The sequence below is a fragment of the Canis aureus genome, chromosome 25 (assembly GCF_053574225.1).
Source record: "Canis aureus isolate CA01 chromosome 25, VMU_Caureus_v.1.0, whole genome shotgun sequence".
Taxonomy (NCBI): domain Eukaryota; kingdom Metazoa; phylum Chordata; class Mammalia; order Carnivora; family Canidae; genus Canis; species Canis aureus.
This window is the reverse complement of record NC_135635.1, coordinates 27,349,623-27,369,132: the sequence shown is the minus strand read 5'-3', so window position 1 is coordinate 27,369,132 and position 19,510 is coordinate 27,349,623. Positions and strand designations below refer to the sequence as shown.

Genomic DNA, 19,510 nt, shown 5'->3' with positions numbered 1-19,510 from the left:
TGATGCAACTGTAAGGATTTGATTTTGTTAGTGCTGAAAGTTCACAAGGTAGAAAAAGCCTAGTTTCTCTGAGCTATCAACTTTAAGGTGATAAAGCTTTGTAAGAATGATTCCTAATTATCTACTTCAGCATTTATTAATATATACTTAATATTGATTATTTGCCTATGAGAATGGTTACTGTGGCAATGTACAAAGGTCAAGAGATATACACAAGGATAAATCAAAAGGACACTTCTGATACTATAGCGTTCTGAAGACTCATAATATTCCCTTCTTCATGTCCCTGATCTTCTTTGACTCTACTGGGTTTGATAGAATATGGGAAGTATTTCCTTATCACCTTTGTGGTCTCACATAGAGCCATGGCCTTTGAATGTTCTTCATTTTTTTCCACAAATTCTGGGATTGAAACTTGTCAATTACATTTTCATACTGTGTCTCATTCTTACATAGAACAAGTTGCATGAGAAAGATTGAAGAAAGAGGGATCTTTGGAAAAGTCCTACAAGATACACATGGTTACAATAGGCTACATAACAAAAGCCATTCATTCACTAGCAATGTAAGAAAATTAGACAGCAAATGTATGAGTACATACAACAGTCTGAGAATATCTAAAGCAAAAAAAAAAAAAAAAGAATATCCAAAGCAACTGAGAAAGGAGAACACAGTTAGGGGCAATACGTTACCTGACTTCAAGACTCAAGCTATAATAATCAAGATAGTGTGGTGTAGGTTTGAGGATCAGCAGACAGATCAAATGGAATAGAATGGAAAGCCCAAATTAGACCCACATCTGCACTGAATTTTCTTTCATTTTTTTTTAAGATTTTATTTATTTATTCATGAGAGACCCAGAGAAAGAAACAGAGGTGGAGACACAGGCAGAGGGAGAAGCAGGCTCCATGCAAGGAGCCTGACATGGGATTCGATTCTGGGTCTCCAGGATCAAGCCCTGGGCTGAAGGAGGTACTAAACCGCTGAGCCACCCGGGCTGCCCTACATTGAATTTTCAACAAAGATACTAGAGCATTCCAGTAGGGTTGGAAAAAATGAATTTCACCCCATACTTTACACCATATGAAACATTATTCTGAGATAGAGCATAGACCTAAATGTAGAAGCTAAAACAGTAAAGGCTTCTGGAAGAAAACAGAAGAAGATATGTTTGTGACTTAGGGGAAGGCAAAGATTGCTTAGGAATTTAGCAATAACCATAAAAGCAAAAAAATAAAAATAAAAATAAAAAATAAAAAATAAATAACAACAACAAAAACCTAGACTTTATCAAAAGTAAAGAATATAGGAACTAGGTAAGATTTCATGAGTTCAAATTCATGTGGTAAAATTTATCTGGTGTGTACCTTCAACAATTTGCTTATCCTTCCTGTGCCTCAGTTTCCTTTCTGCAAGTGAGGATATCAGTAATGCAGTGATGTGCATTACTTCTGCAGGTTTATATGGACTAGCACAAATGAAACACTTTTCGTAGTATCCAGAACATGGTACTCATTCAGTAAACCATTCAGGCACTTATTCAATGATAAGAAGCTTCTTTTAAGGTCTTTGCCCCTAGAGGCACGTTGGACAGACACTTGATAGTACTCGATTGGGCATCTAGTTAGCATAGTTTAGTGCTGAGTGAAATGGGAGATGGTGGAAGAGGCAGATAAGGAAGAAAACCACAGATTCCTAGGGATCAAGATTGGATACATAAGATCTCCCAGGCTCTTAAGCACGTGCTATTGTGCCATGTCCTATAGACCACTTTGTGCATGGGTGTCAACTCCACTTCTCCTACCCATGTGCCCATTCTAGATTTAGTGTTTTAATTAGCTACTCGGTGGTTTCGTGTGTTGCGGGATGCATAAAGGAAAAAGAAACATAAAGTTACAGGATTTTTAAAGTATAACTACTACAGAACTAAACATTATGACTGAGGAATTATTCAATGTCATATGAATCACTGATCAACATAATTATGTCCACTTCATTGGATTAAAAAAAAGTCTACTTTTTCCCACTTTACAATCTTACATTCTTGGTGTATAAGCTCATGAAAGCAGTATGTCTGTCCCTAAGCACAGTATTTGGCATATGCATTTTAGGAATATTCACTCTAATGGGACTCCCATCTCTTCCATTTGCAAGTTTCATAATAAGCTGTTCTCTTTCAATTGCAGATGACACTACTCAAGTTACCTCTGATTATGAAACCAATAACAACAGTGATAGCAGTGATATTGTACAGAATGAAGATGAGACAGAGTGCCTGAGAGAGCCTCTACGGAAAGCTTCCACTTGTGGAACATACACGCCTGAGACCATGATATTCCTGGTAGCGCCATATCACTTTCCTCATTTATTTACTTCAGAAATTTTTAACTTGACTTAAAAAAAATCGATCCCTGAATCATTAGATTTACAGATGTATCTCTTTTGGGTCACACATGCCTTATACCCATACCCATATGTACCAGTATAATTTTTCCTTATCCAGATTTTATTGATCTCTTCACAATTCTCTTATTTAATGATTAAAAGCACAAGTATTCATCACCACAAGTGATTACAGATATTTCTTAATCCTAGAATCTAAAAGTGTAAGTATGCATAGGAAAAGAATATTTCATCCAGTGAAGCAATATTTTATAAATATTAATCAATAAAAGTGAAATATGTTAGTTGTCTTAGGGCTTCTGCTGGGGTTTTTTTCCTACCACCTCGTTCATTTAGAAAATGTGCCAATATTTATTTTCTTATTATATTAAACTAGGTTTATACTGACACTTAGTATCCATTAAAATATCCTTTAATGAGAGCTTACTTTGTGTGTTTATAGAGATCCATTTAAAGAGAATAAAAGTGTATATTTGAATCAGGTTAATTTCAGGGAGGTAGCAAATAGAAAATAGTTGGCTGTCGTGTAATTATCAATTGCTGCTATTATCATTTTTCTCTTATCTGATTTACCACTTATACTTTCAAAGAGATTACCAGATAAAGTAATTGGTAGGTTTCTAATCCTCATTATCTTTATTTATTTTATTTAATTTATTTTTTGGTAAATGTATTCTTAAGAATGTCCTCTTTGGAACCAATTATAAAATGTCTTTATGTTAATATGGCACATGTTTCTTTGGAAGCCATATATCACATGAGTTTCAAAATTAAAATCTATGAAAAATGTGGCAATTATCATCCCACAGGATTAATGCTGATTTTGAGGCAATAATATAAATTTGGCTGAGTAGGGAGTGATTAACTCCTCCCCACTCATGGGTTTCTTTTGAGAGTCCAGTATAAGCCAGGAGCTCTCCCAGAAAACTTTACATAAACATATAAAGAGATAAATTTACATACGATTTCAGAATATCCTTAAATTCTTGAACCTTTAAGAACCCCACAGTACGCGAAAAGCAGTTATATTAACCTATGAAAGAAACATGTATTTTTTTTCTGTAGCATATATGAACCAACAATAGGCAGGCACTTAATAAGTTAAATTCATCATATGAAGCACCATTAGGACATTTTCGCCTTACTTTGGGATCAATGCCTTGTTTGTCTTGATTTTTTTTTTTAAATATCTCATTTACCCTGAGGTTTTAAGTCATTTGTTTTTGTAAACTCAGCTGTTGAATTGGGCTTACCAAAGCACAAATTGCTTTGTAGAAAAACTGTATGTTCTTAAAATATTTTCATCTTCATTTCTAGGACAAGCCAATTCTTGCTCCTGAACCTCTTGTCATGGATAACTTGGACTCAATTATGGAGCAGTTAAATACTTGGAATTTTCCAATTTTTGATTTGGTGGAAAAAATAGGAAGAAAATGTGGCCGTATTCTAAGTCAGGTAAGAAATGCATTCATACATATGACGTTAAATGTAGAAAAAAATTCCTTGGTCAGTTAAAGCTCTGTTCATGCTTGACACTGGTGGTGGATATTGGATGGAGAAAGGAAATTTTAGTACCCAACATTCTGTAGATTCCTTAGTGGTGGATTAACAAAAGGAATTGGAACTTCAAGTGAGTGGAATACCGTTATTATGCAATTAAAATATGTAGTTTTTAAGGCAAAGTGGAAGAGAGCAAGGATACACAAGCAAGATGGAGAAATACATCTGAAATTTATAGAATTCAGCAAAAGAAAAGTAGGTACAGTCTCAAAAGAAGAAAGTTGCCTAATTATAAATAGTAATTTATTGTGTAAATTTTTTTTCTGTTTTTTAAACCTCTTTTTTTTTTTAGGGAGGGAGGGGCAGTAGATGAGGAAGAAACAATCTTAAGAAGGTTCCACACCCAATTCAGAGCCCAATGTGGGGCTTGATCTCATGACACTGAGATCATGACCTGAGCCAAAAGAGCCAAACACTTAACCAACTGAGCCCTTAAAACTTCTGAATATTACAGTGCTTAGGTCTTATCAAGAGTAAGGTATCGTGCAGAAACACATTTCCTTCCATTGCTGTAGAAACATATCTGTGTTTTAATATAGAAAACACCTTTAAGTATCACAAGAAGTATAGAATATGATCTGTTGCTACTTAACAAGACTTTTTGTATTTTTTCCTTAAACCAGACTTACTTTCAAGGCTTCCCACATTAAAAAAAAAAAAAAAAAATGTTTCCCTGAGGGAGAAAGAAAACACAGAAATTAAGAAGTTGAACATGTTTGTTCTTAATAAATAAAACACTGAATTTGGTCTATTATCAAACACCTATCAGAATACATACTCAATTAAGGAGGATTATGTAATAATACTTGTCAGCTTATTTAAAAATGTTTCAGGGGTGTTTTCATAGATGGAATAAATATCACTGCAGAGATACTAAAGACCACCAAACTTACATAAGACTTAGGTGAGAATTCAAGACCCAGATTAATTGGAGCAATGAACACCTCCCTGGAGAACACCAGAAGAGAAATCACGTATTGTACTTATTTCTACTCGGTGCATCAGTAGAGATAGGCTTTCTTCAGACATCTCAACAACTCGGAGTGTGGGGCTTCAGGGTGAGGATTCCTGATGCATGAAGGTTTGAAGGTAAAGGATAAAAGGGACTTTTCCTTTGTTTTTCAGTTCTACAAACACAAAGTACTAGTCTAGTGTTCCAGAAGAAAAGTTATGTTCCTGCCTTATAGGGACTAGTAGGGAAATTAGATATGGGTCAAAGTCATGACAATTCAACTTGCTACATACAAAAGAAATGTGCTAAGATGATTGATGGACAATGAAATTCAAAATGATGACAGTCTATGTAGCATATAGTTGCCTCTGCTAGATTTTCTTCCGACCACAAACACCTTGAGGACTGGAATGATAGCCCTTGCACTTTTACTAGGAGTCAATGGTCCCATCTTTCCTCCTTTAACTTCTCCTCAGTTCTAAGCAACATCTTTTAAAATATATTTTTTAAGATTTTGTTTATTTATTCATGAGAGACACACAGAGAGAGGCAGAGACATAGGCAGAGGGAGAAGCAGGCTCTCTGTAAGGAAGCTTAATGTGGAACTTGATCCCAGGAACCTGGGATCACAACCTGAGCCAAAGGCAGACGCTTAACCACTGAACCACCCAGGTGCCCCTAAAATGGTTTTTTCAAGATTTATTTTTTTTTTAGAGAGTGCAAGTAAGCAAGGAAGGGGAGAGACAGAGGGAGAGAGAAACTCAAGTGGACTGTGCTGTGCACAGAGCCAGACTCAGAGTTTGATCTCCCAGCCCTGAGATTAGGACCTGAGCCCAAACCAAGAGTTGGACACTTAACCAACTGTGCCACCCAGGGGCCTTGAAGACAGGTATAATGACAACTATTTTTATCCAGTCCACCTTAGTCTCACACCTCAGGGCTCCTCCTGGGAGGTTTTATATCCCACTTTCTGAAACTCCTTGTAGACTATGTCTCTGAGGGAGTGATTTTACATGAAAATATTTCTGTAATGGTGCCCTGGAAGAAGAGGTGGCAGTGGGCCAGGAAGACTTCTTTTTTATTCTTTTTTATTCACTGCAGAGTGTGGTTCCTATAAAGAGAAAAATTTCACATGTTCTGTATTTAATCCGTAGATCACAGACCTCCCCTCCACAAACTCTGTGACTTAATCTCCTCAGTAACTTTGATGCAAATAATGTGTCTAATCTCTGTTCTTCAGAAGAAGAAACTATAGCTTAAAAGAGCCTATACCATTTATCTGAAGTCATAGGGTAGATTTTAGACATATGATTTGAATCCAGATGTAGCCATATCAGAAAACCATACTTGTAGTCTTCATTTACCTTCAGCAGTTTCTCAGCACCCCCATAAAACCCATTGACTTATTCTGTCTTCAACACTCTGAACAGAGAGCTGGAGCCAGTAGAAAAGCGGTTATTCTAACAGTCAGCTTTTTAGCACTAGTGACAAAATAGCAAATACTATATTTGCTATACTAATACAGGTCCCTCTATACCTAGCTCCCCTTGAAGTTCTGGGAGCTGGGGGTGACACTTGACTAGCTTTGCCACAAAATATTTTTAAGAGTCCTGGATAGGAGTACAGAGCAGAAAGATGAGATATAATGAACAATTAGATTGCAATAAAATTCACTAATGTGTTTTTCTTCCAGTCACCTTCCAGAAAGAAATACATAGCTACATGAGCCTTAGTATGTCACTGTTTATCTTTCCAATTTACAAAACATTGAACTTCGAGAAAATGCAGTTTTGTCTTACTGAGTAGAACTTTATGGGTTTTCTCTTTGATTTAAGTTTATAAGCACAAAATCATGACATTTTCACTGTGTGAAAGGCATACTTTTTTCACCTTTAGTAAGACTGTGGGACAGCTGAAATGAATTAACTTGAACATTCCGAGAAATCACCTTTTGGCTGAAACTACACAGAAAAAGTCCTACTTCAAAAGATTTTTAAAGAGACATATGTGCAATGGAAATGACTTTTCAGTCTCAGTATACTGACTGCCTTCTTGATGATTATCATGTTTATTTTAACAAATTTTAAAGGACATGGTTCAAAAAAAAAAAAGGACATGGTTCAAGTTTGGAAATAGTACTTACTTTTTCCAATTACCAATATTTACCAGATTAATGGTATCTTTGTGAGTTTAAGTTATTGGTGGTTGATTCTTTAACAGCATGTTGGTGAAAATTCTCTTATTTTAAAATCATACTCTAAAATATCCTGTTGTCTTACTCTTTTAAGTGTTTAAGGTAATAGTAGAAGAAAACCTTAGTTATTTACAATCCTAACAACATTGCTTTTCAAATACTAATGGTACAATTTGCAGCAGTTTAGAGTACAAAATCTGAAGCCAAAAGGCTTGGCTTGAATTCTGGTTCTGATAATGTTGTCAGATGTGTGATCTTGGACAAGTCACTGAAGTAACATGCATAGTTAAATCCATTAGGTATTTATAAACAAAAACTCAAATATAGACCAAAGCAGTAGTAAATAGGAGATAACAACAACAACAACAACAACAACAACAACAACAACAAAAGAAAACCTAGCTTGAAATATTACAGAAATCATAAACTTCACTTTCTGTTGCCTTTGGGGGGGGGGGGGGCGTTGTGGGGCGAGGGAGAGAAGAAGAGAAAAGGAAAGAATCTCAAGCAAACTCCATGCCCAGTACAAGCCCAATGCTGGGCTCAACCTCACAACCCTTAGATTATGACCTGAAAAAATCAAGAGTCTGATGCTTAACCAACCGAATCACTCAGGTGCCCCTGTTGCATTTTTAAAGGGAGGAGATAGGCATTATATGTTATGCACAAAAAGGACAAAATTTAAATGTACTTGCCATTCAGAGTGAAGAAAAGCATTGAGAAGTTAATGTACATAATATAGAATCTGTTCCCAACTTAACTACAGTAATCCTTTTAAAATATAAGTCAAACGGGGTGCCTGGGTGGCTCAGGTCATGATCCTAGGGTTCTGGAATGGAGTGCTGCATCCGCTCCATGCTCAGTAGGGGGTCTACTTCTCCCTCTTACTCTGTCCCTCCCCTGCTCAGACTCCTTCTCTCTCTTTCAAGTAAATAAAACCTTAAAAAAAGAAAAAAATAAGTCAAATAAAGTCACTTCCCTGCTCCAGTCACTACCTCCAGTCAGTGGCTCTCTACCTCAGAGAAAAAATATTAAAATGATCAGTCTGGCTATCAAACCCCAAGATTACACGGTGCCACATTCCACTTTGCCATTGCTAACTTAAATTCTCCTCCTGTCCTCATTCATTCTGAAAGCCATGCTGGCTTATTTGCTGTTTCTTGAGTACAGGGCCTTTGCACAGGCCTTTTTTCCTGTATAGAAAACTTTGTTCTTAGATATCCATGTACCTCAGTCTATGTCTCCTTCACTTCTTTGCCCAAATGTCACCTGGATATGCCTACTCTAACCACCATACCTAAAAAAGCAAATTCTGTAGCTTCCCTATCCAGTCCTCCATGCTTGTTCTCCTTTTTCTTTTTCTATATTACTTACTACTTTCTTTTTTTTTTAAGATTTTATTTATTTACTCATAAGAGACTGTGGAGAGAGAGAGAGAGAGGGGCAGAGACACAGACAGAGGTACAAGCAGGTTCCATGCAGGGAGCCTGATGTGGGACTCAATCCTGGGTCTACAAGATCAGGTCCTCGGCCGAAGGCGGCACTAAACTGCTGAGCCACCTGGGCTGCCCCTACTTACTACTTTCTATCATAGTGTATACTTTACTTATTATATCTGTTGTTTACTGCCCTCCCCTGCTAAATAGACAATGAGCTCCCTGAAGGAAGAGATCTTTGTTTTTGTTCATCTGCATATATGCCTCATATGCAGAAGAGTATCTGGCATGTAGTGGGCACTCAATAAATGTATACTGAATGAATAATTTTTTGGTTATTCAGCCTAAATAGGTAAACTGAGGCAAGCTCAAAATTGTCAGAAGGATGAGTATATTCAGGAATAGCAGAGGAAGTACAATATAGGCTGTGCAAACTGTAGTTGCGCTCACTACAGTGAGTCTCCTGAGGGTTTGGGGTATTATAGGCAGGGATTGTATAGAGGGGTAGTTCAGTTAGAGTCCATTAAAATCAAAAACAAATGGAGACCAGGTTTGAAATTGCTTGAGTAGACAAAACCAGTGTAGTCATACAAGCAAAGCTCGAGTCAGCTTATTTTGCCAGACCAGACCAACCTGGATTATTCCTTGTTCATGCCTCTGGAAACTATAAGTACAACTTCCTTAGGTTGATACGAAGCAACTCCTGATCAACTCCATACCATTTAAGAAAATTCCAATGTTACTGCTTTTCTAAAAATTGGTCATTTATAGGAAATCAGTCTCTCGGACCTTGAATTTTGTTTTTCTGAGGGCACGTGCATGAGATTTTTTTGTTTCATCTCCTCCAGTTTCATTTTAGATTGAAATTCCATTATAGTTTTATATATAGAGAGGCATAATATGTAGACAAACATATAGACATATAGTTTTATATATAGATATATATGATAAACACGGAGTACATAATTAAAGGAGTATTATTGAATTTAAATAGATTTAAAGTCAGTAACAAAACATAGAAATTTAGCTAAGAAACAGCATACAACAGATTGAGAAGAAATATTTCAAGACAACTTTAAGAAGAGATGCAGATAACAAAAATGACAAGGGCAGCCCAGGTGCCTCAGCAGTTTAGCGCCACCTTCAGCCCAGGGCCTGATCCTGGGAACCCGGGATCTAGTCCCGTGTTGGGCTCCCTGCATGGAGCCTGCTTCTCCCTCTGCCTATGTCTCAGTCTCTCTCTCTCTCTCTCTCTCTCTTTCTCTCTTTCTCTCTCTCTGTCTCTCATGAATAAATAAATAAAATCTTTAAAAAAAAATGACGAGTAGTTCTTTCTTAAAGTCTCCTGAGTTCTAACCAACACTGTGCCTTTGTGACTTGCAGTAAGGCCACTTGAAATGGTGCTGCACTCGGTTCTGCCATGTGAATAACCATTCCCCTTCCCATTACCTTCTTCGGTGCCTTTATCACTTTTTTCTCCATCATTTGCATGTCAAATATACCAGCTACGTACGTAGATATTCACTGGATTTGGGTCGGTAGAGCTGTGAATGCAATTGGAAGGAGAATAAATATTTGGAAGAGAAAGAGAAAACAGGGAAGGAAGAAATAATTTAGATGTTGTTATTCATACTGCATAAGAATAAATCAGTTTTTTCTATGTATTTAGTCCAAGTAACCGTTTTTCTCTCTCTCATTCTTTCCCCTTATCCTTCACTAAGTTACAGCTCCAAATCCCTTATCTTCTGGAAAGATTTAAAAAAAAATTAATCCAAATTAAAGCTTCTCTCATTTGTTAGTGCTTACAGTATGCACTATACAATGAATGCTTTAATAAGTAGGATTCTCTAGTAATTGATATCACACACAGTTAAGTGCCTTGACATGTTTCTCTAATGTATACTGTTGTTTAGGTTGGTTGTTTTCTTGGTTGTATGTCCCCATCTTTAAAAACAGATTAAATACCCCTTATGGTCAGGGGCTATAGGGTCTAGACACATAGAGTTCTTCAATACTCACTTGACTTCTTGTTCCCAATAAGTGTGTCCTTGCTGGCCAGGAATTTTTTGTTTTAATTTTTTTTCTTTTTTGTGTCTAATACACACAGGGATGTTTTATAAAGCTTTGTCTTTCTCTTTATAGGTATCATACAGACTTTTTGAAGACATGGGTCTCTTCGAAGCTTTCAAAATTCCAGTTAGAGAATTTATGAATTATTTTCATGCTTTGGAGATTGGATACAGGGAAATTCCTTGTAAGTATAAGTTATCTGTGAAATAATGCTTTTCAAATTTGCCGAATTTGCAATGGGTAATGGGTTATTGAATCATTGGCAGCTAGCAGAGGACTACATATAGTAAACACTGGATGTGGCCACATGGTATAGTGATTACAAGGTTATAGCCTGTTTCAGAATCCTGGATCCTTCACTTCTCTGCTGTCAATGACCATAGTCTTACTTCACCTCTGCATGCCTCATTTCTTAATCTGTAAAATGGGGCTCATAATATCAGCTTCATAGGATTGTTATGAGGATAAAATGTGGTAATAAATCTAAAGGGGTTATAATAGTGCCTTCATGTAGTAAGCCAGTTTAAGTGTGTGCTTTATAAATAATGAAATGTTAAATTTATTACTCATTTTATAATATACTCTTCTTATTGGGTGAATTCAACTTTTGTTCTGGCGACTGCAGAGTTAAATCATGAACTCTTGACATGTTTTCTTTTTTCTTTTCTTTTTTTTTTTTTTTGACATGTTTTCAATATAAGAAAAACCTGGCTGGGGTAGAGGGACAGGTGCATAATAGTCTAATCTTGGAAAATGGAACAAAAGAGGCACCTTAAAGTGATTGTGAAGAAATTATTGGAAATATTTTAAAAATCAGATAAATGTGAAGACCAAAGGAAGAGACACAACCAAGTCTTCAAGTTTATGAACTTTAAATATTATGAGAATAATTTTATTTATAATAATGCAAAGTTTGAACAGAGAGGAGATGTTAAATTTTGAATATGGAGCATTTCTGGTATCATCTGAATATGAGAGTAAAATCACCATACATGCTAAAAAATATATAGAACTGAAGAAAATGTGCAAAAATCAGGGAATGCAGGGAAGGGAAGTTGTGGAAATGTGCAGAAATCATGGGGTATTTTTAAAAAATAAATGCATAGCAAGAGAAGTAGCCAGATGTCATACATTGATTGAAGCATGCCTTAAATATGTGTCGTTCAAATCATGTTTTAAGTTATAAATTTGCTTTTATATACCTTAGGGGAGGTGTATCTCCCTCAAGGGCAAAGTACAGATATTTCCAGAAAGGAGTTGTACAGTGATCCATTATTAACATTGTTTTTCAAAGTGGCATCCACATGCTACATGAGAATGAAAATACACAGCTGATAGTGTGTGATAGGAGAAAAGAATGAAGAATTGGATCTACAAATGAGATTTGTTGAAGAATATGGGACCAAAATGCAGATAAGACAAGACAGTGGGTGTAGAGGAGAAAGGAGCTTAAGAGTACTGGGTCTCTTGGAAAAGTCTGGGGCAGCCCCGGTGGCTCAGCGGTTTAGCGCCACCTTCAGCCCAGGGTGTGATCGTGGAGACCCTGGATCCAGTCCCGCATCAGGCTTCCTGCATGGAGCCTGCTTCTCCCTCTGCCTGTGTCTCTGCCTCTCTCTCTCTCTCTCTCTCTCTCTCTCTGTCTCTCATGAATAAATAAAAATCTTAAAAAAAAGAAAAAAGAAAACTCTGGCCAGTAGGGCCAAGGAAATTGACAGAAGTGAAAAAGGGGTATTTTGAAAGAATCTCAAACAAGCCTTGCTTTCTTAATACCATTTTCCCAGGGCACACCCTGGTTGGATGCCAGTGATTCACATAAGTGTTACTGATTTTTCAACAGCTAGTCATCAGACTAAATTTACAAATTGTTATATTTCCAAATGTATTTCAGTGACATGATCAGCTATAGCCAAGTCCATTAAGTACCAATTGATATAATAACTACTAACTTTTCTCTAGGCAGTATGTCATAAAATCATAGGGAAAGTTGATCAGTACTTAAGTGTAAAAAGAAGTTTCCAGATTTAAATTTTATTCTTCATTTTTATATTTTCTTATTTTACAACCGAATAGATTTTTTTTTTCTGAAATAGTGGGTTCTTCGTTCCATGTGAAAATAATTTGTTATAATAAACCTGCTTGCTCTCTTAGGAACCCTAGACACTTTCTTGTATAGGGAATTCATTTATATCTTCTCACAGAAAAGTTTTAGCTTGACTGGTGATCCCTTTTTAAATAGTGATTTTTGCATGTGGTAGTGTTATAAATTCAGATTAATTTAGATATTTATTGAAAGCTTTGTTTATCATCAATTATAGTTATCTTATACAAAAATTTGTTGTATGTATCCTTACTTTAATGTCTACTCCTAGAGAACTATATTTCTAATAGCTGTGTCTAAATAAACCCATACCTAAATGAAAAAGCCCAAAATGGGATTAGCTTTAATATGACAATGACCTAAAATAGTAGAAACTAAATTTTATTATACTTTTAAGCACACTTTTAACAATTTTTAAGAGAAGAGGAAAATATAACAACCTTTAAATTTTTACCCAGAACCCTTACTAAAATTTGAAGAATCTAGATTTAAAAATAGACACATTTGTAGGTAGGTAGATATTTCATGGAATAGCAGTGGGATGAGGTATAAATATAGGCAATTCACTGATAAAGATATGATACCGAATATATATTTGTTCAATAAAGATTAGGATAAATTAAGGTATAATTGATACCCAATTGCCCAGAGAAATAAATAATGTTCATTGTCATTCACAGTCCCTTTCAGTTGGGCATACTGGCAAGTAAAGAAGATAAATCATCAGGTCTTGTTCATTCATTAATTCAAAGTTAGTTTTGAGAATGCTTCTTCTATTTTCAGAAACTTTCATCTCTAAAATATATTCTTCCTAAAATCAATCATTCTTGTTATTGAAGTTGGAGAAATGAGGAGAGTGGCAGTGATGAGAATAATTTTATTCCGTGTTTAGTTCAGTTCAATTAAGCTATATGTCATGTGCCCATCAGTTTTTAAACTAGACACCGAGGTGGCATGGGACAAGCTAGAAAAGCAAAACTATTTTAGTATTTACTATATTCCAAAGGCAAAAAGTGTTTAAAGTGTCACTTCTCTTTAATACATTTCCAAAGGAGTATAGACAGAATTTAAATTGAAAATCTAAATCTATAGGGCAAAAAATTTTACATTTAACTCCAGCCCTCCTTCCTTGCTAGCTCACTTCAACTCTGTTCTTGAGGGAAAAGGAGAAAGTTGAAAAAACAAGTGTATTAAGACAGAAAAGGGAGATGGGTAGACTATGGGAATGAGATGAGGCATGTTATGTGTTAGTGTGTGTGTGTGTGTGTGCGTGTGTGTGTGTTGGCAGAGGGGCAGAAGGACAGAGCCTTGCCAGATGGGTGAAAAACTATCAAAAGAGTTGGGGGTTTGTCCAAAATGCAGAGATGAAGGAAGAGGGATGATCATAATAAAGATAGCTCTAATACCATTCCTTCTCCCTCTCAGTTGCCTACTGTGGCTATGAGAAGAGGAGTTTTTAAGCATATTTCTGTGTAGGGAAATAAGCAGCATCCACCTGCCTTCCTTCTGTGTGCCACTAACACCAAAAATGTTGGTTTTTTGGGGGGCACTTGGGTGGCTCAGTTGGTTAAGCATCTGCCTTCAGTTCGGGTCTTGATTCAAGGATCCTGGGAAGGAGCCCTGATCCGGCTCCACTCTCAGTGGGGAGTCTGCTGCTCCCTCTGCCCGTCCCTGCCCCCACTCGTGCTCTCTCTCTCTCTCTTTCTCATATAAACAAATAAAATCTTTTTTAAAAAAAATCTTATATTTTTTCTTTCTTCCCTGACCAGAGAGACCAGATGTTCTCTCCAATTCCCATTATCATTATCACTGTTCTCTATTTTCTCTTTCTCTGTTCAGTATTATTCAGAGATGTAATCTACTATATTGGAAGAAACTGTATTACGTAGTTGGTTATTGGAAATAGAGTATGTAAAGTTAGCATGCTTAAGTATAGCAATCAATGAAATATTGTGAAGTCCAGTAAACAAAAAAGCTTGAAAGAATTGCACCAGGAAAAGGTGAGCCAAGAACGCACCAGGCCTTTAGTCATAGTTCAATAGAAGCTGAACTGCATGTATAAAATAGACCCTCTTCCCATGATAATGATGTTGTAACTAGAAGATTTGGTTTTCCCATAGATTTTGCTCTTCTAAGTGATCCAACTCCTACATTAATGTGCAAGGAAGTTTTTATTTTTCTCTTCAGATATTTCCTAGAGCTGTATTGCCATATTAGAATTTTTAGATCAGAGAACATCATTGATTGTGGTTTTCAATTCTGCTTTATGAATTTAACATATATGTATATAATTATTATTTTTTACCAGTGTTTTGAGTTGGATACAAAAGAATAGTACTATGTTTCATTCACAGAATATATTTGCATGTTATTACCAGATATGAAATATTGAGTGGTATAGACCATTGGTCTGACCTAGATGAAGTATGTCATGGGTCTTTCTTTATTCTGGTCCTCTGCATAATCTTATACAGGGACATGGAAATAAGTATAAGGATAAATATCACAGTGATTGCACATAGTGAGCTTTCTTTTTTTTTTTTTTTTTAAAGATTTTATTTATTTTTTCATGGAGATGCAGAGAGAGAGAGAGGCAGAGACACAGGCAGAGGGAGAAGCAGGCTCCACGCAGAGAGCCTGACGTGGGACTCAATCCAGGGTCACGCCTTTGGCTGCAGGCGGCACTAAACCACTGCGCCACCAGGGCTGCCCCATAGTGAGCTTTCTATGGATGTTAGGTTTCTGGTAGATTCTGGACAGATTTTTTTCCCTTCAGACATCTGCATGCATAATAAACATTATGTGTGCTTCCCACCCCCCACCCCTGGTAACTATGAATATTATGGAGTCATGGAAGAGTAATCAAAGAGCATTTGTCCTAGAAAGTTTGGCTGCCTTTCACTGGGGTATTAAAATATTAAGACTAAACTCTTTATCCAGTAGATGGCACTCTTAGTCCTTGGACCCCAAAGTTCACAAATTAATGACTTTTCCTTTGCATTGGTTACAGATCATAACAGAATTCATGCCACTGATGTTTTACATGCTGTTTGGTATCTTACTACACAACCTATTCCGGGCCACTCAACTGTGATTAATGATCATGGATCAACAAGTGATTCAGGTACGTATTAAGTACATCTGTGCTCCCTTGTTAACTGGTGGGGAAGGTTGGGAGGGGAAGCATTTCTTTAAAAAAGGAGGTCAAAACAAATAGTATCAGTTTAATACTTTTAAAAATTTCTATTTAATTTTCTCTTCTCAGATTCTGACAGTGGATTTACACATGGACATATGGGATATGTATTCTCAAAAATGTATAATGTACCTGATGATAAATACGGATGTTTATCTGGAAATATCCCTGCTTTAGAGTTAATGGCACTATATGTGGCTGCAGCCATGCATGATTATGATCACCCAGGAAGGACTAATGCTTTCCTGGTTGCAACTAGTGCTCCTCAGGTAAATCTTTCAATTTTGATTAGAAGAAAGAATTCTATTTAGAGATTTTTCCAAAGAAAATTAATTTTCTAAGTTTACTTATAATGGGGACCAAATGAATATGAGCCAAACTATATTTAGCCCTAGGGCAGAATTCTTAGAGACCAAGCTAATTTTGAAAAGATACCGTGTTTGTTCCAGGATATTAATGGCAGCTATGCAACTTTATTACCCATGGGAATCCCTTCTCAGTTTTCTTCTTAAGAAGAAAAACTAGTTGAATCCATATTAATGAACCTTCTCAACAAAGAAAATCCAACCTATACAAAAGTGCCTTTTGAAACTATTAAAGAACCAGATCTTTCTTGAACTTTTAATTTTGCAAGTCGTCTTTGTATATAAATCCCATTCCTTTGAAGTATATTCATCATAACAACTGTGATTCTTATGACATTTCTATTGGTTAGTAGGATTTAAGCATCAATTTATTTCATTCATTTGAGGGAATTTTTTTTTTACCTAAATATAGTATTCCAAAAACAATAACTTTTAAGAAGTCCATTTTCTTATATACTTCAATTTAGGTCAAAAATTAATCACTGAGTATCTCAGATCTCCATCTATACAATGAAATTCAGTAAGTTTCTCCTTGATTTAATTAGTTGGTTCTGTGTTGCTAAGTATTCTGAGATCCTGTTTTTCTTTCTAAGTGATCTAGAAGTCAAATCTCATACTTTTTTTTCTTATTTTTTGTCTTTTACCCATTTCTCATCCATTTCCACCTGTTGTAGAGACTAGAATTTTCTTCTAATCTGTATGCAATAAAAATATCCTGATTTTTTTCTTCCCTGACTGCCTACTTTATTTCAGCATAACCTTCATATACCAGAATTATTTTCCCTAAAAATGGGCAAATCATTTTGTCAGCACTATTTATCATTCATATTTTCCTACACATTGTGTGCATTTTTACTTAGTTCAATTTAAATTTTCATGTGCCTTGTCTTTCTTTTTTATCCTTCTTTCTTTTTTTCCTGTATTGTCTATCTACCACACTAGTCTTCAAGTGATGTTTAGGTAACTTCCTCTTCTTTTGCGGTATCCCTCAGCATTATTCGGGAATTCCAAGCAAGTATATATTTATTATATACCTTTAATTACTAGTTGAAGGGTGAAATCTTCTATGGCTGCTTGTAGGGTGAGAATGTTTTAAATTATAAGCTCCAGGTATCCCTGGGTGTCTCAGTGGTTTAGCACCTGCCTTCGGCCCAGGGCATGATCCTGGAGTCCTGGGATCCAGTTCCACATCAGGCTCCCTGGATGGAGTCTGCTTCTCCCTCTGCCTGTGTCTCTGCCTCTCTCTCTCTCTCTGTGTATGTCTCGCATTAATAAATAAATAAAATCTTAAAAAATAATAAAAATAAATGATAAGCTCCTCAGGGAGTCCATTCATATTTATTAGTTATATGTGCTTAAGAATCAGTCTTACTCTAGATGCAGAAAGTAACTGAGTTACCTCCTAGGGATTTTCGTACATTTTCATTTTTTAATAGTTAAATTCCTGTGCAAAGAAGTTTGTTAAAAGCTAGCTCTAAACCCCTCATTTGCAGGAGTTTGGAATAAACTTTCAGGGAAATGGACTTCATCTTACAGAAAAAGGAAATTTTAACCAAGAAAAGTAATCAACAGTCAGTGTAATTATAGTATGGAATTTTTCTTAACCAACAGTCACAAGATTACATTTGTATGTTCCATGATAAAAGAGGATCCTGAAAGCTTTACCTGTTATGTATTTTTATGATTTTTTTTAATTTAAAAGTTGAGCCCTTCAAGTTTTTTCTTTTTTTGCCCAGGCGGTGCTCTATAATGATCGTTCAGTTTTGGAGAATCATCACGCAGCTGCTGCATGGAATCTTTTCATGTCCCGGCCAGAGTACAACTTCTTAGTTAACCTTGACCATGTGGAATTTAAGCATTTTCGTTTCCTTGTCATTGAAGCAATTTTGGCCACTGACCTGAAGAAACACTTTGATTTTGTAGCCAAATTTAATGCCAAGGTAACTAGATTTGTACCAGTCTTCATTTTATGACCATATTGAAAGATGTCATGGAATCAGAGTGTGGAACAAAACTTACTGCTTTCACCTCTTATATGTCAAATGTGAAAATGAAATGCAATGAAATGTTTAACCAGAAGCAGATATGTGGGCAATGGTCCCAATCTAGAAATCTAAGAAGTTGAGGTTCTGTCTACATATATATTATAGTTTGTGCTGCAGAGAAATAAAATTCTCACTGTCATTGTGTTTTTTGTTTCATTTAATTTGCTCACTATGGTATATACTAACATAGATTATCTGGCTACTGCCGGATAGGTCAAAACCGGGAAACAAAATTTCATATATCAAACATAAATATCTAAATGTTAACTTAAGAAAATTTCTTATCATTTGTAGCTATATTTATTCATGGATAATTGGTAATTATCAATTTTAAATAGCATTTATTTTCAGTTCTATGATTAATAATTTTACCTATCATTTTTAATTTTATTTTTCGGATGAGCTATTTTACTATTATGCAAGCCAATAACATTTTAAATAGCTAAGAAGAAAAAATAAATAAATAAATAAATAAATAGCTAAGAAGTTTCTAGTTTCTTGGTATTCTGATTTCTACATGTTAAGAAGATAATAAATATGTTGTTTATTCTTTTATTCAAATTTTCCTTTCATTGAGGCAAAACATATTTTACCCTTACCCCTCAAACAGGTGAATGATGATGTTGGAATAGACTGGACCAATGAAAACGATCGTCTACTGGTTTGCCAAATGTGTATAAAGTTGGCTGATATAAATGGGCCAGCTAAATGTAAAGAGCTCCATCTTCAGTGGACAGAGGGTATTGTCAATGAGTTTTATGAACAGGTAACTATTTTTTAAATTTTTTTTAAAGATTTTATTTATTTATTCATGAGAGACACACACAGAGAGAGGCAGAGACATAGCAGAGAGACAAGCAGGCTCCATGCAGGTAGCCCAATGTGGGACTCGATCCCGGGACTCCAGGATCATGCCCTGGGTCAAAGGCAGGTGCTCAACTGCTGAGCCACCCACACATCCGGTAACTATTTATCTTAATCCATACTTAGGCTGCTCATAAATTCGCAAAAGCTGTGGAAGTCTGATTGGTCCTTTATATTCACACTAACATCAGAAAACTCAAAATTCAAAGAAAAAATTATTTGCAAGTATTGCAGGGGGTGGAGGTGGGGGCAGGAGAAGATGTTGAAATAATGAAATGATGTAGACATTAGGAAGACCATTGACATATTTTTTAAATAAATTTATTA

The 19,510-nt window shown here is 35.8% G+C and overlaps 1 protein-coding gene across 2 annotated transcripts in view; it reads left to right on the top strand.

The window, feature by feature from the left end:
• PDE3A (phosphodiesterase 3A) overlaps positions 1-19,510 on the top strand; it is a 314,238-nt gene that overhangs the window by 280,575 nt on the left and 14,153 nt on the right. For both annotated transcript variants that reach the window (XM_077870850.1, XM_077870851.1), the window contains exons 8-14: positions 2,187-2,341; positions 3,721-3,858; positions 10,688-10,799; positions 15,724-15,837; positions 15,979-16,178; positions 18,011-18,214; positions 18,930-19,085. In XM_077870850.1, the coding sequence (XP_077726976.1) occupies positions 2,187-2,341; positions 3,721-3,858; positions 10,688-10,799; positions 15,724-15,837; positions 15,979-16,178; positions 18,011-18,214; positions 18,930-19,085 (1,079 nt within the window). The remainder of the gene's footprint in view (positions 1-2,186; positions 2,342-3,720; positions 3,859-10,687; positions 10,800-15,723; positions 15,838-15,978; positions 16,179-18,010; positions 18,215-18,929; positions 19,086-19,510) is intronic.